At 37.3% G+C, this 23,034-nt stretch overlaps 1 protein-coding gene across 2 annotated transcripts in view; it reads left to right on the plus strand.

The window, feature by feature from the left end:
* Positions 1–401: 401 nt before the first annotated feature.
* DIPK1C (divergent protein kinase domain 1C) overlaps positions 402–23,034 on the plus strand; it is a 32,814-nt gene continuing 10,181 nt past the window's right edge. For both annotated transcript variants that reach the window (XM_074273898.1, XM_074273903.1), the window contains exons 1-3: positions 402–492; positions 664–1,927; positions 14,920–15,603. In XM_074273898.1, coding sequence (XP_074129999.1) covers positions 1,742–1,927; positions 14,920–15,603 — 870 coding nt within the window. In that variant the 5' untranslated portion in view covers positions 402–492; positions 664–1,741. The remainder of the gene's footprint in view (positions 493–663; positions 1,928–14,919; positions 15,604–23,034) is intronic.

Below are 23,034 nucleotides of genomic sequence, written 5' to 3' on the forward strand. Positions count from 1 at the left end.
TTCTGGCATTATAAGTATACAGAGGAAATATATCAATTCGACAGAATGCCTAAAGGACTTTGCCTAGTCTGCATCGTTTTACAATTCTACCGAAGGTGATGATGCTGGCAGACCTTTGTGGACCAAAAGGCTAAGTACCGTACAGAATTGGCAGTCTGGTGATGGATAGTCACACTTCAGCCTTGAAGCCCCATTTGAAGGAAACTATTTGTTTTCAAATCCTTAGCTCCAGGCTTTTTCTGTAAACCTTTTCCATCTTTTCCTTATTATTCACCAGCACCACCCAGGGAGGGTTGCCCCTTTAAACCCAATCACATTACTTTAAGAGAAAGAGATTTTTAGGGAAAGGGAGGGGCACGTTTGGATGGGAGGGTTAAGGAGAGGCTAGGTCTCTCCTAGTACTGGTTCGTTCGAGTCAATTCTCCGTCACTGAGGCGCCTGCCTTACAACTGTTGGGATTTTAAAGGGAAAGCACGAGTTTCTAGAACAGAGGTGAACATAATTTTAAATAAATGTTAGCCCCCCTCTCCCGCGGTAGGCTAAATGTAATAAAATTTACGGTGCATACAGCTTTTCACCCCCAGAAAATAATCTATAGTAATGCTAACGTGAGAATGATTACAATATTCTTTTCTAACAGTCGTGGTCCTTTTCCCCAAGCAGCTTTGCGAACCTGTCCAAAGCGGTAAATCATTCCATCTCCAAAGAACTCCGCTTTCTTCTGGAGGCTCGGGAAACCTGGGACCATGTTTCTACCCGCTGACCAAGACAGCTACCTCCAAGGAGATATAGCAAGGTTAAAGCAGAGGGATGAACCCAGGACTCAGGAGTTCCTGCTTCTTCTTTTCTCCTATTCTCCAATGGGATTTTAGTGAAAGGGCATGGCAGGAAGAGGAGGTCGAGGGCATGGGGATGACGGAGGGTGCGCAAGAGACTATGCAAAGAAAAACTTCTCTAATAAGTAATGTAGAAGAAATCGATATTGGAAGATGTAGTTAAAAGGAGAACCGATGTGGCTTGTATTCTAAAGGAGATTGCGGTTTTTCGGAGGATTGAGAGAGCGGATGAATGGAGAAAGAAAGTGTGTATATTGGGAGGGGGAAGAAAAATAAAGAGGAAAAAGAAAAGGGAGAGAAAGGGAAGGAGAAAGAAGTAATAGAGAAGGAAGGAAAGGCAGAAGAAAGAAGAGAGGAATAGGGAGAGGTTAAGAGAGGGTGGAGAACGGCGAAAGAAAGGGAGGAAAAAAAGGAAAGAGGAAGAGAGAAATGGAAGAAGAGACAGAGGGAAAGTGGGGAAACTAGGAAAAAGAGAGAGGGAGAGAAACAATCCTTGTACAAGGGCGGGAGAGTTGGCTAGGAAGTGTAAAGGCTGCAGGACTCTCATATACCCTGGGGGCTCCAACGAAGAGCAGCATCCAGCCCCAGCCCACGGAGATGCTGCTGTTGCTGCCTCGGCTGCTTCTGCCGCAGCCGGGTCTCCAAGTGCACCGTGGGTACCCCCAGTCATTTCCTACAGACCAGGCCAATCAGGCAGCTCAGGGGCTTGCATTTTGGCAGATGCACCCCATTCTCGCTCTCTCTTACTGTGCCTGGGGGTTGGAGCCGGGAAACCGCTGCGCCGGGATTAGTATCCTTGGCTTCTAATGGCTCTCCCCGAATCTCTGGCCCCAGGGGCACGGTGCCTGCAGACCCACTAAGGTGGGAGGGAGTTGTAGGAGAAGAGGGCAGGCCCCCGAGGGGGAATGATGAAGGTCCTTATGGGCATCCGGAGGCTGAGGTGGAAGCTCGGTAGGCGCTGCACCCTCCTCTTCGTTCTCTTCTGGACCGTTTGCTGGGTGCTAGTGGCCACACTTTTCCTCCAAGTCCACAGGAGCGTCTTTTCTGAGCGCTGCACAGATGAAAAGAGTCGGAGAATCCTGGCTGGGCTGGTATGTCCTGTCCTGACCCCGTTCTGTCCCCACCCTCCATCTCTTTTCTCCTCTGTGCCCATCCACTTTGCCCACTACTTACCACTCTCTCCCGGGAGCGCGAGCGCTTCGGGATGGGATGGCTGGGAGAGAGGGATAGCCACCAGGTGGGGATCTACTAAGCCGGAGACCCTCAGAATGAATGCTTGGGATCTTTGACTTTGGACTCACTTCCATCTCCAGGAGCGCTTATGGCTCACATTATTACTCTGTCCCATCTAGAGGGAGAAAATGGGATGCCACGCTCCTCAAACAGGGCTCTTGTTTCTGATTTAACAGCATATATGAGACATCCTATTCACACTTACACGTATTGGAACATACATGTGAACACAATTGTTTATTTGAATATTGAATACAGACATAATGTATACGTTTGTTTGTGTGTGTGTGTACAAATTTTTCTTTGAGCTTGCTTTTTGTTTTAATTGTAAACCTAGATCTGATACCTCTATTCAAAAGATTTTTTTTTTTTTTTTTACTATATCTAGTAATTGGCAGTTGCCCCTAATAATTGCAACTCATATTTCAAAACGTTTAAAGTTTGCTTTCCTAGAAAATCTTGAAAGTCAGCACCCATTTTATAGATAAGGAAACTGAGGTACATTGATTTGGCTACAATTACTCATCTAGTAAATGCCAAAGCAAGAATTTGTGCCCAGGTCTCATTAAAAACTTCATTTGTATGCAGGCCAGAACAAGGTAGAGTGCCTAGCTAAAAGAAGTTCAAAACTTGGAGGAAATTTCTTTCTCTTTTTCTCTCTCTTTTAAAGAAATTCAACCATATTGAAACTCCATACGTCATTTGTCCTGTATTTCAACTGTTTTATTTTTCTCCCACAATTCATTACATTTTACCTTCAGATGATTTCTCTAGTCAAGTACAGGGCCCATTCAGTACTAGCAATTAACCATCATGAATACAGTTTGTGTGAGCCTCAGAACACAAGGGCTAAGTCTGATTACTTTGTAGCAAAAGGCAAAAAAGCAAAAGAGAAGAATAAAATGAATGCCCTTGGAAAGCTCTTCCTGCTCAAACTCCTTTTTGTTTCTTTTATTCTTCTTACACAGCAATTGCTGTCAGTTAAACCAAATAGAAAGCTTAAGTGCTTAGACTAAACAATTAAAGTATCTTCTAATGGATTAAAAAGATATAGTGTCAAAGGTGAGACAATTAGTTAAAACTGGCATCTACTGGCTGCATGGAAACCCCTCAGTTGCCATAAAACAAGGTTTCATTTTTGGCTGATCCAAAATGTTAGTAATTTCTTATTCCTTCCATTTTATTCAGAATATTAAGCAAATAAAAGGACAATTATAATGGAATATATCCTTTAAAAGGAACCTAGAGGAGAATAGTGACAATTGTTTTCTGAACATTTGTGGAGTGAATATGCAGCTTCAGCACTGGTCTTAAGAACTATCACCTTTTTCCTTTTCTTTCTCCTGATCACCTTCCTAAACCTTTAAGAAATAAACTGCAGTTTCTGCCCACTTTTGCAACTATGTTTGCTTCCTCACTAAAACATGGCAACAATGCTTTGGGGATAAAATATTCATAAGTATGTATACATAAATTAATTGGAAAAAATGAAGGAAACAAATTATGTATGAAAATGCCCAGGTTAAACAAATAACATTCCCGAATTGAATTAGACCTGATGAACAAGCCATATGTTGGTGAAAGTATTCATTATTGTTTACATAATTCCTTTTCTTTGATATGTAAATTCATTTGTGCAATGCATGACCTCTGTTTCTGAGCTCCTAGAGAGTTTTCTTAAACTTTGTATACACTCATTTTCTTATTCCATTCATACTTTTCTCTCATTTTTACATACTTACTATTTACATCCCTTCATCCCCAGTTACTTTATATCATTAAACAAAAACTGAGAGTTTGGTTGAAGCTGCTTTTGAAAAATAATTTAATAAATTTTAAGTATATAGATCAAATGGAAACTTAGTTTAGATAAAATGGAATAAAGCCTAATGGAAACTAAATAATCCATTATGAAAGCAAGTAATTGATAATCATTAATTTTCCAGAGTTCCACATAATAAATGAAGACTAATTATACTTAGGAGCTCTATCAATTTGTCTTAAATGGCAACCTTATTGGATTTTTTTTTAAGCTATGATCCGACATAGAGCTGAAAGGTCAGTTTTCTGCCTGATATACCCCCCTGTCAACAGAGCAATTATAAAATACCAGTTTTACCTTCCCCAGAAAATTTCACAGATTCAAAGATGACAGACTTAACTTTCCCCTGAACTAACTTAAAGTTAGTTGGGCAACACTGTTAGTGTCAGTTCCTCCTCCATAAGCCATCATTTTTATCCCTATTACGATCTATTTCATTCCATGCTGCATTTGCCCATGGGAATACATGTGTCTTTAGACAAGATGCACATAGATTAGATTTTCTTTTAAATTGTTTTAACTTACTCTGCTACGTGATATCCTTCCTTCTGATCTTTTAAAAGCCCAGAAGAACTAGGTAGTTGTAGCTTCTGTGGACCCTGACTATATTGAGTCTCTCAGTTCTTTGGCTCCCTAAGCAGTTTTCAATTCAGCTCAGCTTAGCTCTTACACTTCATAATAAAAGTGGTTGTTATTTTTCTGACTTGCCTCCAGATTCTCATTAGCTTTCCCTCGGAACACAACAGTGCATAAGCAACAGCCCTACTGGCTGAGCCAAAAAGAAACCTCTTTCTGGCTGAGCCCAAAAGAATTATGATAAATGTCTCTCAGTGGGAAGCCTCTCCTTGTATTCTGAGTATAACAAGCGCTGCAGGTGGTATTTCTTGGAAGAGCTTGTGGAAGAGAATATGACTGTAGGATTACAAAGCACAGTAGTAGGATAAACAGAGTCCTATAGGTGTGCATTAATAAGCAAAGAGCAAAATTAGAGAATAAAGGAAATGGACCAGAGAAGCTCCTTTCTACCCACTATTCAACTGTATTCAGCAAACATTAATTAGCTAGTGTGAACAAAGCAATAAGAAGTCAGCATGGTAGCATGGAGAGAACAGTGGACTTGAGGTCAAAGGTCTAGATTTTGAGTACAAGTTCTGACTCTGTGAACATGAACAAAGTCTCCTCAACTCTTATTGCCTCTATTTCCTTACCTGTTAAGGGGGAATAATAATGCTTTTACAGAAGTTAGACATAGTGGGTCTGGAGTCAGGAAGACTCAGCTTTCTGAACTCAGATCTGGCTCCAGACACTTTCAACTTTCAACTTGGGTCTTCCTAATTCCAGGCCCTATTCATTGTGCCACTTAGCTGCCAGTATATAATCAATATTATTATTATTTTTTTTTTTATAAATCTAGAATAGTATGACTTAGTTCAAGTTCTGCTACAAATTCTCTAATGTAACCAGATGAGCTCTTAGATTTCTTCCAGTTCTCAGATTCTAGGCTGTAATTTAGGAACAATTGGAATTGTTCCAAAATAGGGTGACCCTGTTTTTTGGAACTGTGCTTTTTCCAAGTTACAATACATCATTTCTTTCTGTTTTGCTTTTCAGTCCACACTCTAATAATAGGAAATAGGTTAGATTCTCCTCCCCTTGCCTACAAGGTTTTCAAGACCATGCTTTTTAGTCAATTGTGGCTAGAGGCTATGGTAGGCTAACAAGTGTTATGCCATGATTGATAATTTATAATCCTGGCAGGTTGCTGGATAATAAGCAAAGCTTTAGAAGAGAAAAAGGAAAACTCAGGAAGAATGGCTTTTGCTACTGTGTTTTTGCTTCCTTCAATAACAAAAATCCCAGCTAATAATGGAGAATATTTCATCCTTCCAATTCATCTGGCATTTTAGGAAGTACTTTTAAGAAAATGCTTTCTTTTAAACTATCTACCTAATTAAAAAATACTAACTTCACTTTTGCATGACTAGGTTTTTATTCAATCAGTATGGTCCTCAATTCATTTTCTTTTTTCTTTTTTTTTTTTTTTTTTTGAGGCTGGGGTTAAGTGACTTGCCCAGGATCACACAGCTAGGAAGTGTTAAGTGTCTGAGACCACATTTGAACTCTGGTCCTCCTGAATTCAAGGCTGGTGCTCTATCCACTGCGCCACCTAGCTGCCCCTAATTCATTTTTAATAACATAGCCTAAACTAATGCTCACTTTTCCTGGGTTCTACTTGTTGGAATAGAGGCTGTTAAAAATGTTCTATACTAACAACATTCAAATCACATACCAGAATGTGCAAATGACTATATTTTCCTGAAAGTTTTGATCAGGACTGTATTTACACAAAATATATAGACTCAATGTCTTAGTGAAGTCATCTGGGTTAAGAGCTGCACTAAGATTTTAGGAAATTATTAATCTGGGTAGAGGAGGAAAGGGAGAAGAAATACATATTATAGTAGTTAAAGGTTATGAGAAACTACAAAGTACAGTATATGTATCTGTGAAAAGCCACATCAGTTATGATGAAATGCAGGCTTTGTCAATTCAACTAGCAATATAATGCCACTTAAAAAACTCCAACAACCCTGTTTGATTTCTGACAACATGACTTTCCTGACTTTGTCAACAGTTTCTCAGAGCTGAGTGGACAGGAATTGTTTCTCCCTTAAAGCCAGCTAAGGAAATGAGAAATCAACTTATAGGAAACCTATAAAAACTAGGATATGGTTCTGACGCATGTGTGAATTATCCATCACATCCATAAATGGACAGCTACTGAATCAGCTGTGGATTAAAGCCATGTAATGATTGAATTACTAATTCATTTTCATTACTTTATTTATTTTAAAATTCTTAGTTTTTAAATCAATTGATCACGAGTAGTTATTAAGCAATTCCTATGTGTTGGGCATTATGCTGGACATTGGAATTACAAAATCAAAAGGAAAAAATAAAAAGAATTTTCAAGGAGTTCATTTTCTTTAGGGATATAGCATGTTCTTGGATTAATAAATATTGTAGATATGCAAAATAAATATGAAATTCTTTATGGAATTTTTTTCTTTCTGTGATTTTCTCCTTTTGTTCACATTCTTTATTTACTACATGACAAATATGGAAGTTTGTATATAATATAATCTAAATCAGATTGCTTGCTATCTTGGGAAGGAGGGATAGGAGGGAAAGAGGGAAAAATGAAAATCAAAATTTTATACAAGTGAATGTTGAAAACTATCTTTATATGTAATTGGAAAAAATACTGTTAAGTAAAAAAAAAATGAAATTTTTGAAGAATAAAAGGAACTAACACTGAGGTAATAAGGAAAGGACTTCTTAAGGGGGCAATATTTCAGCTGAACTCTAGAAAGAATTAGGGTTCTAAGAGGTAGAAGTGAGGAAGAAGAGCATTTCAAATATGTGAGACAAGGCAAGTCTACAAGCACTTATTAAACAATGTGCCAAGCCATTGTGCTAAGATCTGAGTATACAAGGGGAGGCAAAAGTAACATCCTTCAAGGAGTTAAAACCAAATGGAGCAATTTACAATTGAAGGAATATTCTGCTATAATATGTGGAAGCAGGAGAGAGAATATATATTTGTTATAGAGAAAAACAAATTGGGTAATTTGGCTAAAGTATATAGTGAACAAGGGGGGAAAATATGTAGTTTACTTTAAAAAAAGGAAAAAAATAACAGGCTAGAGGCCTTGAATGCCAAGTGGAGGAATCTGTCCTAGAGGTGTTTCAGGAGACATTGATGCTTCATAAGCAGAAAAATGGAATTTTTTTAATTGTATAGAGGATTGGATGGGAAGAGATTGGATTCGGAAATATTCTTAGGAACCTATGGGAAAAGTGCAGTAAAGAGGTGGCAGGGGGCTGAACCAGAATGTTTTTTTTGTAAGTAGAGAAAAGGTGTAGATGGAAATTGATTTTATAGAAAAATAAATCCAGATGAAGGAACTGTTTCATACTCAAGATTTAGATATGAGACCTCTTTATATGTAAAGAAAAACTTGATCCAGAGTTTTAATGAAACTAATCTAAAAATTATCAAGTAATGTTTAGCTAAGAATAAAATTTTAAAAGTTTCACTTGCTTTTTAATGTGATGACAAAGCTTTAAAGGAATTTCATTTTTAGAACTCAAAAAATATTTTGTAAATTGCCTTAAAATTTTTAAATAAAGTGTATCTATATTTTCAGATCTTAATAGGTACAAAAAATGTGAAACATAATGCTCATTCCTGTTAAATGAATTAGTCGTCTTATCTGAGATCTCATTCACAGCAGTTTAGTAGCTGAAGTACCCCTTTCTCCTCCACACCCATTGCACAGATTGATTCAAAGACATGGAGATTGATCATAATTCAGTTCAACAAATATTTATTAAATATTGAATATATACAAGATACTATGTGAAGCATTTGGGATTAAAAAAAAAAAGGCACAAATAAAGTAGTCCCTGCCCTCAATGGGCTTTTATATTCTATACATTGTAATATTTCTGTAGCTCTTTCCTAACAACTAGTTTATGAAGTAAGTAGTGAATGGACTAGTATTTCCATTTTATAGATGAGGGAGTTGAGAGAGAGAGGGTTAAGTGTGTTGCCCATATCATGTAGCTAATAAGAATCAACTGAAATTCATATCCAAGTGTCTATTCCTAACTTCTAGCTCATGAGTATTTGAACTTGAGTTTTTTTTGCCTTTGAGTCCTTCACTCTTATCCACTGCACCCCTCATATCTAAGTTCAAATCCTACCTTAGTCACTCCATTCTAAGCAAGTCATTTAACTTTTGTTTCAGTTTGTTTCATATGTAAAATTATAAAAATAGGATCTCTTCAGGATTATTGAATCATTTGGGATAATATATGAAAAGCAGTTAGTACTATGTAACTGGTACATAGTAAGTAGGTGTTATAGAAATACTAGTTCTTATTATTATTATTACTATTACTATTATTTTATCCTGATTTGTGCTGGATTTTAAATGAGCAGCATATGAGAGATAACTAAAGAAAGGAAAAGAAATAGAGTAACCATATTGTGAATACTGCAAACTGAGCCTTTGGGATTGGACTAGCGTAAAATTCAGCAGTGCTGTGATTAATCTATATTAAGGACCAGAAGTATAGCTGAAGTTCACAAGCCCTATTTGTGGTCATTTATATGCCCAAGTGAATAGCCGTGGCTCTTACACACTTTGGGTCATTTATTTTTGCTAAGGAAAAAACAAAACAAAATTATAGTTCCTTTTTTTTTTTTTTTTTTTTTTTCCAAAAAAGAAAATCAGGATCCTGGGAAGTCAGAGCTACACAAAGTTCCCTTCTTGCTTCCCTGCCGCCAGACAATATGGTGAAATGTAGTACTTGCCAACAGAGTTTTTGTGCAGGTGTGGAACTAATCAGCCTTGCCTGGTCAGTGTCATTTCTTGATTCATCCTTCTCACTGTGTAATGACAGATAAGTATTTCCTTCCTTGTTGCTGGGCACTAGCTCCCAAGGACTGAAGTCACAAGGATGCTTTTGTAGGCTAGATTCTATTGGAAACCACAATTCAGTCTGGTGACTAATGGTGCTTTTGTTCATATATGTCCTGTCCATTTTAATTGCATTCTGAATTCCAGATAAAGACTAGCTTTTACCAACTTTAAGCTGTGTATTTTCCAATATGACAGGAAACCTATCAATTCATATTTTAATTAAAAAAAGGTGGTTTTTTTTTTTGTTTTTTTTTTTTTTTTACTGTACTTTCACATCAGGATTTCTATAGAAATAACCACATTGAATAAATAACACATGAAATCAAGAAAAAAGTAACAAGGAAAGGGGATACCTTGAAGCCATTTCCTGTACCCCTATCTGTCCCATCTCCTTAATCACCAGTCATGTTCACTTACTCTCCAAATGTTACTCTCTCTCCAAGAATCAACTTGTAGCTGCACTTCTAGATGCTCACAATGATCCCAGAGCAATCTGACGCAGCAGCAGCAATTCTTTTGAAAGTAGAGGCATGGAAGCAATTATAGGCTGAGAGGGTGATTGACAAAGAGAGTTCTGTTTCCTGTAGATGGTACATTTGATGACCCCCAAACCTTGAGATGGTGTGCCAGGGGTAATTATAGAAGGATGGAAGTTTACCACAGCCATATTAAATTTCAAGGCACACAGTTTTATATAGTTTTAAAAACACACTAATGCACTTTTCTCCAACAAAAATATTTAAGGTAGTTTTGAGGGGCCAGTACAAAATGGAGTGCAAATTTGCACATATGATACTTAGTAGTTACAAAATCAGAGACATGATTTCATACCTTCTTACCTAGGTAAGCATTTGTCAAACAGGGTACTCCCAACTCTCTTATTTTACAGATGAGGAGACCAAAATTGGAGGTTAAAGAGTTTTTTTGTGGGAAAAGGAAAGGAGTAGTATTTCTCAGGAACAATCAAAGGAGTCAGGTCACATCTTTCAGTTCTAGGAGTTTTAGGCTCTTGCTGAGTCATTGGACTATGTTCTCTGATATGAATCTGTAAATTTAGGCTGTTTCTTGGGATCCAGAAATTCTTTTAAGATGTGATTACAATTCTCTATGTGCACCTGAATGTATTGGGATGGTTGTTTTATAATAAATCAATCAGCATTTATGAAAATTAATATCCAACAGAGATTCAATGAGCATTAAGAGCCTACTATGAGCAAGACATTGTGCTATCTGCTGAGGATGTCCAAAGAAAAAAAATTAAAATTAATTCATTTCCTTAAGGAGATTAAGTCTTCTTAGGGAGATACAGCATGTATAGATAAGCAAATATTAGGTAATTTTAGGAGGAGGAGACCACTAACAATTATGGAAATCATAAAGAACTTCATGTAGGAGTAGTAACTGAAGTGAGTCTTGAAGGAAGCTAAAGATTCTAAAGAGGAAATGAGGAGGTGTAAGAAGTGCTGGGCAGTGCATTTTAGGCATGAGAATTTTGTCTAAAATGGAGATGGAAGGCTAAAATCGGGAAAGAATAATTAATCCATATTGATTGGAACTGAGAAGGAATGGCAGGGAATATTATGAAGCAAGCCTAGAAAGGTTAAAAGAAGCGTGCTCATGGAAGACTTTAGATACCTGTCTATATAGAGCAGTCTGTAATTTGTCCTGGAGTCAATATCATACCACTGAAGCTTTTTGAACAGAGAAATGACATAGTCATCCTTATTTTAGGAATATGAATTTCACAGCTGTGTGTTAGACTGATTAGAGAGACTAGAAGCAGAGAAACCAATTGGATGTGAGGGAATAAGCTTTTGAACTAGAGTCATGGCCATATGAATTGAAAAAAGGAGATTAATAGGAGAAATGCAAGTTATTGATAAGACTACTAGGATAAGGAAGGTGAAGGAAATGTAAGAGACTGGACCTGGATTCTGGAAGTCCTAAATTCAATGTGACTTCAGACACTGAACTGTGTAAATCTGGTCAAGCCACTTAACCTGATTGCTTCAGTTTCCTCAACTATAGAATGGAGATTAAAAACCACATCCTTCCACTTCCCAGGATTGTTGTGAGGATGAAATTAAATAATTGTAAAGTGCTTAGCATGGTGACTGGAACATAATAAGTGTTACATAAATGCCAACTATTATTATCTAAAGATAATGTCTAAAGTATTATCTAAACTATTATCTAAAGTTGGATGAGAACTGAGGAAAGAACACATGATTTAATAGATGAGGTTGTTGATAACTTTGGAGAGAGAAGTTTTTATAGAATATGAATTTAGAAGCCAGATTATAAGGGATTAAAAGGTGAGTAGATATTGAAGAAATGGAGGCAATGAGTGTAGATAACTTTTTTTAGGGGGTTGGTTATGAAAATAGAAGAGATATAGGACTTAGTTTTAGGGAGTAGATAGAGTTGAATTTGAGTCCTCAGGCCCCTGACTCAGGTATTTATTGACCTAAAGCCCAAATGGATCTCTCCTTTTTCCTGATGTGTGAGAGAAAACTGACATCACATGATTTGGGAGAGCCTGAAACTGATGGTATTCCTGTCTTATGCAACCACCTTTCCCTCTCCTTATCTCTGTCATTCAGTCACTGACAAAGTGAAAACTCCTTTCTACTAGTATTCCTTGCTCTGATGAGGTCTTGCCCCAATCACCTCAACACCAATTCTAATAAGAATTTAAAAAAAAAATAGCTATTTAAACTGATTTCTCTGCACTCTGGAAACCTATTACATTACCCCTCCTTTGCCTTACACTTCTTTTTTCCCCCCTATTATCCCACTCTCTATTGTGGTTTATCCAAACATTTTCATCCCTCCTCAAACCCATCAAAGCTCTCATTCCTTCCCTATTCTCTCAGCTGAGAACCTTGACTCATTTAATTTTTAAAATTGAGGCCATTCACTGAAAGCTTTCTCTTTCCCCCTTTCCTTTTTCCACATCACAGAGATGCCTTTCTTCACTATCTCTTTCTTCACCTTGTCTCACATAAAGTGGTGACCCTTCTTGCCAAGACAAACTCCTCTTTATGCACATGATGGCATAACACAGTTTTTGCTCTTGTGTAAAGGGCTGAAACTCTTGAGTTAATGCACCGAGGTTAGACAATCAAGCATTGATCGAGGCTAATTACCAAATGGACAATTCTCTATAAGAATATGCTTGGAAAATGGTCCTTCCCACTATCCTAAGCTGTCCCAATCATTTGGTGTATACAGAGAATTGTAGGAGGGACTAGGAGGTACAATGAGACTAGCCAGGGTCACTTCTCTGCAAGAGAGAAGATCCAATGCGAACATTCCCCTTGACTTCCTACAAAAGACCAAAAATAAAGACTTGCTTATCTTGACTCCAGCTGATTCTAAGTTATCCAGGGTGCTAACACAGTCACCACACTCTTGGTCTCTCTTCTTCTGTATTATTTTGCTTTGTCTCGTGGATTCAATTATCATCGTTATGCAAATGATTCTCAGAGCTATTTATTCAGTCCTAACCTCTTTTTTGTCTTAGATTTTTTAAACTGACTATTGGACATCTTGATCTGGATATCTTTTTAAAAAAAATTTTTATTAAAGCTTTTTATTTTTCAAAATATATGCGTGGAAAATTCTTCAACATTAGCTCTTGCAAAACCCTGTGTTCCAATTTCCCTCCCCTTCCCCCATGCCCTCCCCTAGATGGCAAGTAATCCAATATATGTTAAACATGGTAGAAATATATGTTAAATACAATATATGTATACACATTTATGTAATTATCATGCCACACAAGAAAAAAGAGAGAAGCAAAATAAAATGCAAGTAAATAACAACAAGAAGAGTGAAAATACTATATTGTGGAAGACTCAATTCCCATTCCTCTCTCTGGGTGTAGATGGCTTTCTTCATCACTGAACAATTGGAACTTGTCTGAATCATCTCATTGCTGAAGAGAGCCATGTCCATCAGACTTGATCATTGTAGAGTCTTGTTATTGTTATGTATAATGATCTCCTGGTTCTGCTCATTTCACTTAGCATCAGTTCATGTAAGTCTCTCCAGGCCTCTCCTGGTCATTTCTTACAGAACAATAATATTCCATAACATTCATATACCACAATTTATTCAGCTATTCTCCAATTGATGGGCAACCACTCAGTTTCCAGTTTCTTGCCACTACAAAAAGGGCTGCCACAAACATTTTTGCACATGTGGGTCCCTTTCCCTCCTTTAAGATCTCTTTGGGATATAAGCCCAGTAGTAACACTGCTGGGTCAAAGGGTATGCACAATTTGATAACTTTTTAAGCATAGTTCTAAATTGCTCTCCAGAATGGTTGGATCTGTTCATAGTTCCACCAACAATGTATCATCCCCTCCTACATTTGTCATTATCTTTTCCTGTCATTTTAGCCAATCTAATAGGTGTATAGTGGTATCTCAGAGTTGTCTTAATTTGCATTTCTTTGACCAATAGTGATTTAGAACACCTTTTCATATGAGTAGAAATAGTTTCAATTTCTTCATCTGAAAATTGTCTATTCATATCCTTTGACCATTTGTCAATTGGAGAATAGCTTTAATCTCATAAATTTGGATCAATTCTCTGTATATTTTAGAAATGAGGCCTTTATCAGCATCTTTGAATGTAAAAATGTTTTCCCAACTTATTGCTTCCCTTGTAATCTCATCTGAATTAGTTTTGTTTGTATAAAACCTTTTTAACTTAATATAATGAAATTATCTATTTTATGATCAATAATGATCTCCAGTTCTTTTTTGGTCCCAAATTCCTTCCTCCTCTACAATTGATCTGTATGTCTTACAGACATCATAAGCTCAGCATGTCCAAAACTGAACTCATTGTCTTTTCACCCAAGCCCTTCCTCCTTTTCACACTTCCCTTTTACTTATCGAGGGCACCACTATTTTCCCAATTCCCCAAACTCACAAACTAGGTGTGATACTTGACTCCTCACTTTCTTTCTTATTGCTCCTTCCCTCATATTCAATTCTTTAAAGTCTATAAAAATTTTATTTATGCCCTTCAGGACTTTAGAACTAAATAGGATCTAGCAACTCCCCTTGTGATTTGTTTATGGCCATACAACTAATTAATTGTAAAGCCCTGCCTAGAATCTCAGCTTTTTTTTTTTTTTCATTCCCATGGATATGATCATAATTTTTATTTAAGAACAAGATAAATATGAAACGGTAAGTCTTCCCTTTATCTCATCGTATGAATTATATGTTTTTCCATATTATCTGTTGTTCTCTTATATGTGTTCATTTTTTGTTCTCCACACGATGGGGAGTTCAACAAGGGATATAAATCCCTTGAGGACAAGGATCATCTCTTATTCTCCTTCAATACCTCCCATAGTCACTAGCATAGCACTCAGCTATGTAAATGTTCAGTAAATGTAATTGAGCAGATTAATACATTTTTAAAAAAAATGTGTTGAGTTAATTGAAGTCGAAACCATAATAAGTTTCCCAGATCCATCTTTATTGTGACTGATTCTTCCATTCTTTCACTTTAGTGTCATGACTACCAAGGGGGCACGCTGATGGGAGACCTTTGTGAAGATCTCTGTGTGGCTGGCAAGCTGGTGTATCAGCGTTGCCTGTACTATGAGAGGGGAAAGAAGGTTCTTCAGGCTTCTTGGCATGGTCAGCCTGTTGTCCTAAAGTCCAAGAAAGAGGCATTCTCCAGCTTCCAAGCCCTTGACTTGTTGGATGAGGAGGTGGAGGGTGGCAAGGACTTTCCTGAGGAAGAGCTCCTCCTAATGGTGGCCATAGAGGTCAAGAATGCCCTGGGTCTGGAGATTTCCAACAGCACCATGGGGCCTCTGTGGTCAGGGAGAAGGGGACCTCGATGGAAGGTCCAGGTAGCCAGCATGTGGTCACTGCTTCAGCAGGAGGAATATATTTACTTCAGCCTTCTACAAGACTTCAGCCGACATGTCCTGCAGGTGCTGGGTTCCTGTGGCCACTTCTATGCAGTAGAATACCTTGCTGCTGGACATCCCCGACACAGAACACTTTTTCCTCTGGAGGAGGCTGCTGGCATCCCTGTTGTGAGTGACCAGGGCCAGGCAAGGGCCATTAACAACATTGCCCTCAGCTTCCTGGATATGGTAAACCATTTTGATAATGACTTCTCCCATCGCCTTCACCTCTGTGATATCAAGCCAGAAAACTTTGCTATAAGGAGTGATTTCACAGTAAGTACTTCCAGGGAGGAATGAATAATAAGTAGAGCAGAAGAGACCCTGGGCTCCAAAGACTTATGGTTTGGGTTCTAAAAATCTGGGTTTCATTTAGTAAAAGCCCCATGAGTATCTCCCTTCCCTGATCTGATAAAAGTTCCACCTTTTATTCTCCTATAGAATTATAACCATCATCACTGGCATTTCCTCTTCCCTTCCTTCCCCACTCAGTTTTTTATTCTTCAAGTTGAATATTCCCCTGTGGCCTCCTGTGATATGATTTCGAGACCCTACATCACCCTTATTGTCCTTTGGACACTTCCTCTATACCAAGGAAAGAGACTCGGCACATAATTGTGTTCTAGTAATTTAAGGGCTATCTTGTGGAAGAAGAATTAGATTTGCTATGTTTGGATCAGGTGACAAAACCTATGAGTAGAAGTAGCAAAGCGGTAGATTTAGGTTTTCTGTCAGAAAAAAAAAAAAAAAAAAACATCCTAACAATTATAATGATGCCAAAATGGAATGAGCTGTTTCAGAAGGCAGTGGAGTCTCTCTCACTGGAAAGAGGAACATTTGTCAGTTGGCTCACAAAGCATGAGATTCTTCAGATATGGACTGGACTGCATGGCTGCTGAGTTCTCTTCCAACTCAGAATTTCTGTGCTTCTGGGTTTACTAAACAACTTCAGGTCTAGGCAGTAACTCTCTAGAATGTTTCTTTTTCATCTATTACACGGAGTATTAGTAGAAAGGGGGAACAGGGAACCTAGACATCAACAAGGTCTATTTTTCTAATGGCTAATAAGGTTTATTTCTCAAAAAGAGTGAAGACATTTCTACTATTAATTTAAAAGCAGTAGATGCTGTGGGGAAAGGGGAGGATGTCTATTTAATTTTTGACCTGAGGCAACATCTTCAGGAGATTGAGTATTACAAAGGAGATAATGATAGAAGGACTGAGAGATGGGGATGTCTTGTGTGTGTGTTCTTGCCTGGGGATCCTTCCTTTTCCTCCTCCTCATTAATTTAAATCTGCTTCTTCCTATGGTTTCATCCAAGCACTGTTTTGGTTAGCTTTCATTCTGTTATCATGACTGTCAGAAAGTCAAGCAGTATTTTAGTGTTGGTAGCAAGTGAAAAGCCTGCCACTGAAACCTACTTTGATAGAAAACAGATGAAAGCATATTCCCTACTCAGTTGCAACCTGGCCTTAAAGGAGGAGGGGGTTTTTGAAATAAAGAAACAGCAGCCAAAAACATGTTAGGTATCTCTTTCTGAGATGGACCTTTTTATTCCCCAACCATGCTGAGGACAGGGGACCATGGAATTAATTCAGTAATTATGATTCCCCAAATTCAGATGTCAAGCATGAAAGGAAGTTTGAATCATCTTGATTCTAAGGCTGGTTTTTAATATGCTGTTTTATATTGTTTCTTACTACATAAAAGACATACAACAAAACAAATTGCTTTATGAGATCCATGGTCTTGGGTCATTACCTGTGGTCATAATGCCTTTGACCAGTCAAGGACTGGGTGAAATGTGTGGTGAAAGAATTTCATGCCTACATTTTTCCTCTCTTGTCTGCCCTGTTAACATCTCTTAACTAGTGAATTAAAAATTTTGGATTAACTAATACCTCTGAAATCTAGAGCCTATGAATCTGTTGAAATTTGAATAACAACTATATTAACAACAGTTAAAAATATAAGCTATCAAAAGGATGGTGATATTTCTGATCCCTTTTGATTAATTATGTAAATAGGGAATAAAGATTCACTTATTTATGCAACAACATTTATGCTTGCTGAATACAGAGCACTCTACTGGTACTAAGAGGGATACAAAGTTTAGTAAAGTTATGATCCTTGCTTTCAGGGAGCTTACAGTCCAGTATAGGGACAGAATAACAACACAGATGGCTATAATACAGAATGTTACACAAGTACTTTTTTTTTTAATCTGTATCTGTGATTTCATTGATGTAAAGGACTTTTCTGAAACTCCTCCATCAAAGCAAATCAATAACTGCCCTGCAACTTGTATTCTTTAAAAACTAGTTGGAGGCACTGAGAAGTTGGGACTTACCCAAGTTCACACAGACTATATGTATGGCAAGTGAAATTTAGCATCAAAAGGTCATAGATTTATAATCTATAGAGGTGGGGAATCTCAGAGGACATCTGGTCCAAATCTCTCATTATACAAATCAGGAAACTGAGATCTAGAAGTGTTTGGGAATTGCCCAGGGTCAGTCACACTGGTAATAAATGACAGAAAGACGATTTAAACCCATGTTCCACATTCAGTGCTCTGCAATGTATTATATTGTCTTTCTCCCAGACTGTCCTAACTCCAAGTCTGGTTCTCCTTCCATTATGCCAGATTGTTTCTTAAAGAGTCAAAAACAAACTGCTCTCTGAGATCCAATAGGGAAGCTCATTCTAAACTGGGGGAAGTCATAGAAAACTTTATAGAGGTTTTAGAATCTTAGGACTTTTTAAAAAGGTTTTTTGTTAAGTTTTCTTATTTTAACTTTCATCTGAGTTGAGCTTTAGAGGATGGGTAGGAATTCAGTAGAAGAGGAGGGTGACACAAGAGAAAAAAATGTTCACAATCATTGTGGAAAATTATATGGGAAATGGTCTGGATAGTTTAAATCACCTGAAAAAGTCAGGGAAGATAGGAGAGAATAATATCACAATGGCAAGTTTCTGAGAGCAAAATTTTGGGGAGGAGTGACACCTTTCAGATTATATTTTGTAGTTTTGTTAGAATTGGGTCAGAGCAGTATTACCAGCAGAGATGTAGTATATTTGAGTGCATGCCTTGAAGCACACAGGATGGGACGATAGAGAAGAGAAGGTGGGGGTATCGTAATCATAAGTATTTTCTTTTTTATTTATCCTTCTGCACTGTGATCACTTCATTCAGAATTTGGAATAGGGAAAGATGGGAATGGATGAAAGAAGAAGAGAAAAGAGAAGAAAACAGAAAGGAGAAAAGAGATATGGGAGAAGAGGAGAGAAAAGCATAGGAGAAGAGAGAAGGGAAGAGGAAGGAGAGAAGAGGACCAGAGTATCAGAAGAAACAAGGCTAATGGTGAGGAGGAAAAAGGAGAAGGGAAAGGAGAAGAAAAAGAAAAGGAGTTTAGGGGAAGAGAGATGGAAAGAGAGAAGAATGAGAATAGTATAAAAGGAGAAGGGGAGAAGATTGCTAGAGGAGAAATTACCAAAAGAGAAGAGTTTGTAACTCTTTGTTCCCTGATTTTTTATTATGAGGATATGGGAAGAATGATCCAGTAGGTGTTCTTCTGAGCCAACTCTAAAGGAGTGACATGATTTAATGCAAAGGGCTGGTCTTCTGGGTGAGACCATGACTGGGTCCTGACAATTACCAATCATCCAGCATCCCAGAAGCCTGCAGCGGTAACCTCCTAGCCAGGAATCAGTTTAGCAATTTGTAATACTTTCCAATGTTGAGTCAGTGGCTTGAAGTCATTCTTAAAAACTTTTTCATCACTTTCTGATCTAAACTACTATTAAATGAATACCAATGGTCACTTTCAAACAGATAGTACATTTTTGTGCTCTGAAGGCATATGCGAGACCATATTTCAGGGAAGAATGAAATTATCATCAGATGACTTTCTTTTCTAATGCAGAGATGTTATGGCTTTGAAGGAAATTATGTGGATTGGGTAATTTTATGCATAAAAGATTTTGTGATCATTTCAAGACTTAAGAAGTACTAGGTATATAAATGTTTTTGTTTTTACTCTATAAGTATCAGATTATGTTTGCAATACATGGGAGCTATTCTCTGTTATTACTTACAAGAGGGAAAAAAGGAAAAAAAATCTTAGTCTCCTGGGGAAAGCAGAAAGACACAGTTACAAGCAGAGGAAAGAATCATATATGACTAAAAAGGTAAAAATAGGTACATAGAAGGAGGTTCCAGTTTCATGTTAGAGCCTGGACAGCCTTCCAGGAACCCTGGAAAGAAAAAAAGGCATTGGGTCACATCGAAAATGTTCTCTACAGAGAACAATTATCATTAGTGTAGCCTCACTCATGTTCACTTTTAAAGTACCACTGGGGTAAATTGTGAAATTACATATTTGGCTTGGCTTCACAATGAGATAGAAAAGATTTATTTAAATGGCAGACCGGCTCTGTTTGTTATGACTGGATATATAATTATGCAAAGCCTTGAAATGCCTGAAAATTTTTTCCTATGTTTCTCATTTTCATTACTCCCCACATGCCTCTAAGCAAATCATACTATGCTGGACAATCTCAGAAAAACTGACCTGATTGCTGATACTCACTTCTTTTTCTCCTCATCCCACTTCCCACCCTCTACTCCCTTCAAAAAAGAAGAAAAGTTAACATTTCCTGTTATGTCACAGGATCAGAATGTATTTAATAGAGAATGGGAGTGGGTAGAATGAATCGTTTTTCAAACTTTCTTTTTTTGAGACACTACCAAGGGGATGGAGAAAGGCAAATATTTCTGATATGGGCCTGCAAAGGCTTGTGGATCGCTCTGGGCTGCATTGATTCATCAAGCTTTCTAATCTTTCTAAAACTTTGGACTTATAAGCTGCTGTACTTGGGTTGACTCCAGGATTTCCCAGATTTGAGCTCATTTTATGTTATTTAATCCAGGTGGTGGGAAAGAAAAAAATCTGCATAATCTGTTTCTTTTCTGTTTTTTAAAATCCTTTTGATTTGCATCCAAAAACATAAATCTGAAATTCCAGGGGGTCATCAAGCTGTCATTCAAACAATCAATTCTGTCTTTGTTGTGGGAGCATGTTAGTTCCTAACTGTCCCATCCACAACAATTTCAGCACAAATAATTTTTGCTTAGGCCCTTTCTCTAACATTTTTATTTGTGCCAGTTTTGGTCAGTCATTCAAGGTATTGGACTCCTAGGAGTAGTGTATCTTCTCATGTCTTAATTGCACCATTACAGTCATAGTCCTTCTGAGAGATATTTTTCTATCTGGTTAATTAACTACAAGAATAAGTAATAAGCTACTAGTAAGTACCTTGCCCCAGTTTAAATATCTGCACCATTTGATCAAACAAAACCTTTTTTTTTTTTTTTTAATGGAGGAATAATTATTTTTAAGACAATTCAGTGTCTTTGTTTTCAAAACTGAGTTCTTTGGGTTTTTTTTCCCCATCAGGATAAAAATTGATATTTATATTAATGCTTCCAATGCAATGAAAATCTTTCATTTGCAAAAGGTTTTTTACTTTTATTATTTTTTTACATGACCAAAGATCTGAAATGTTATCAGTGATACAATATAAAGAATGAAAAATAAAATTTAAAACTTTGTTCTTTCTCCTCTCTTCTTCCTCTCCCTCTTTTCTTTCTCCTGCCCTCCTCTCCCAGTCTCTTCCAGTTTTTTTCTGTCTCTCTTCCCTTTCTCTTCTATCTCTATTTCTCTTTCCCTCTCTCTTCTGTCTTCCCCTTCTGTCTCTCTCTCCCAATCTCTCACTTTTCTTTCTCTCATTCTCTTTCTGTTTTTCTTTCTCCCAGTCTCTCTCTCTCTCCTTCTCTCCCAGTCTCTATCTCTGTCTGTCTTCCCCCTCTCTTCCCTTTCTCCTCTTCTGTATCTCTGACTCTGTCTTTCTGTCTCTCTCCCAGTCTCTCTGTCTCTCCCCTTCTCTTCCTGTTTTTCTGTGTGTGTTTCTTTCTCTTTTCCCCTCTCTCCTTTTTCTCTCCCCTTTCTTCCCTCTTTCTCTATTTCCTTCTCTCACAATCTCTCTCTATTTCTGTCTCTCTGATTCTCTCTCCCTTTCTCTTTTTTCCTCTTTACTTTATTACTCCCATCTACTTTAGGACCAATTTAGGATGCCTTTATGAATAAAGGGAAGTATATTCTCTTTTTTTTTTTTTTTTTTTTTTTTTTTAATTTTTATTTTATTTTATAATTATAACATTTTTTGACAGTACATATGCATGGGTAATTTTTTACAACATTATCCCTTGCACTTACTTCTATTCAGATTTTTTCCCTTCCTCCCCCAAACCCCTCCCCCAGATGGCAAGCAGTCATATATATGTTAAATATATTACAGTATAATTTAGATACAATATATGTGTGTAGAACCGAATTTTTTGTTGCACAGGAAGAATTGGATTCAGAAGGTAAAAATAACAGTTTACATTCATTTCCCATTGTTCCTTTTCTGGATGTAGCTGGTTCTTTCCATCATTAATCAATTGGAATTGGATTAGCTCTTCTCTATGTTGAAGAAATCCACTTCCATCAGCATACATCCTCGTACAGTATCATTGTTGAAGTGTATAATGATCTTCTGGTTCTGCTCGTTTCACTCAGCATCAGTTGATGTAAGTCTCTCCAAGCCTCTCTATATTTCTCCTGTTGGTCATTTCTTATAGAACAATAATATTCCATAACATTCATATACCATAGTTTACCCAACCATTCTCCAATTGATGGACATCCATTCATCTTCCAGCTTCTAGCCACTATGAAAAGGGCTGCCACAAACATTTTGACACATACAGGACCCTTTCCCTTCTCTAGTAGTTCCTTGGGGTATAAGCCCAGTAGTAGTATGGCTGGGTCAAAGGGTATGCACATTTTGATAACTTTTTGGGCATAATTCCAGATTGCTCTCCAGAATGGTTGGATTCTTTCACAACTCCACCAACAATGCATCAGTGTCCCAGTTTTCCCACAGCCCCTCCAACATTCATCCTTATTTGTTCCTGTCATCTTAGCCAATCTGACAGGTGTGTAATGATACCTCAGAGTTGTCTTAATTTGCATTTCTCTGATCAATAGTGATTTGGAACACTCTTTCATATGAGTGGAAATAGTTTTAATTTCATCATCTGAAAATTGTCTGTTCATATCCTTTGACCATTTATCAATTGGAGAATGGCTTGATTTCTTATAGATTAAAGTCAATTCTCTGTATATTTTGGAGATGAGGCCTTTATCAGAACCTTTAACTGTAAAAATTTTTTCCCAATTTGTTACTTCCCTTCTAATCTTGTTTGCATTAGTTTTGTTTGTGCAGAAACTTTTTAATTTGGTGTAATCAAAATGTTCTATTTTGTGATCAATAATGGTCTCTAGTTCTCCCTTGGACACAAACTCCTTCCTCCTCCACAAGTCTGAGAGGTAAACCATCCCATGTTCCTCCAATTTATTTATGATTTCGTTCTTTATGCCTAAATCTTGGACCCATTTTGATCTAATCTTAGTATGTGGTGTTAAATGTGGGTCCAGGGAAGTATATTCTCTAGGCTCTTGGTTCTGTGTTATTTATTAAGTTGGCTGACCAGTGTAGCACATTGGAAAGAATGTATGATTTGGAATTAGAGGACCTAGGTTCAAGCTCTACCTCTGTCACTTAACTTTCTTCATGATCTTGGTCAAATCATCTAAATT

Source organism: Sminthopsis crassicaudata, chromosome 1 (genome assembly GCF_048593235.1).
Source record: "Sminthopsis crassicaudata isolate SCR6 chromosome 1, ASM4859323v1, whole genome shotgun sequence".
Classification (NCBI taxonomy): Eukaryota; Metazoa; Chordata; class Mammalia; order Dasyuromorphia; family Dasyuridae; genus Sminthopsis; species Sminthopsis crassicaudata.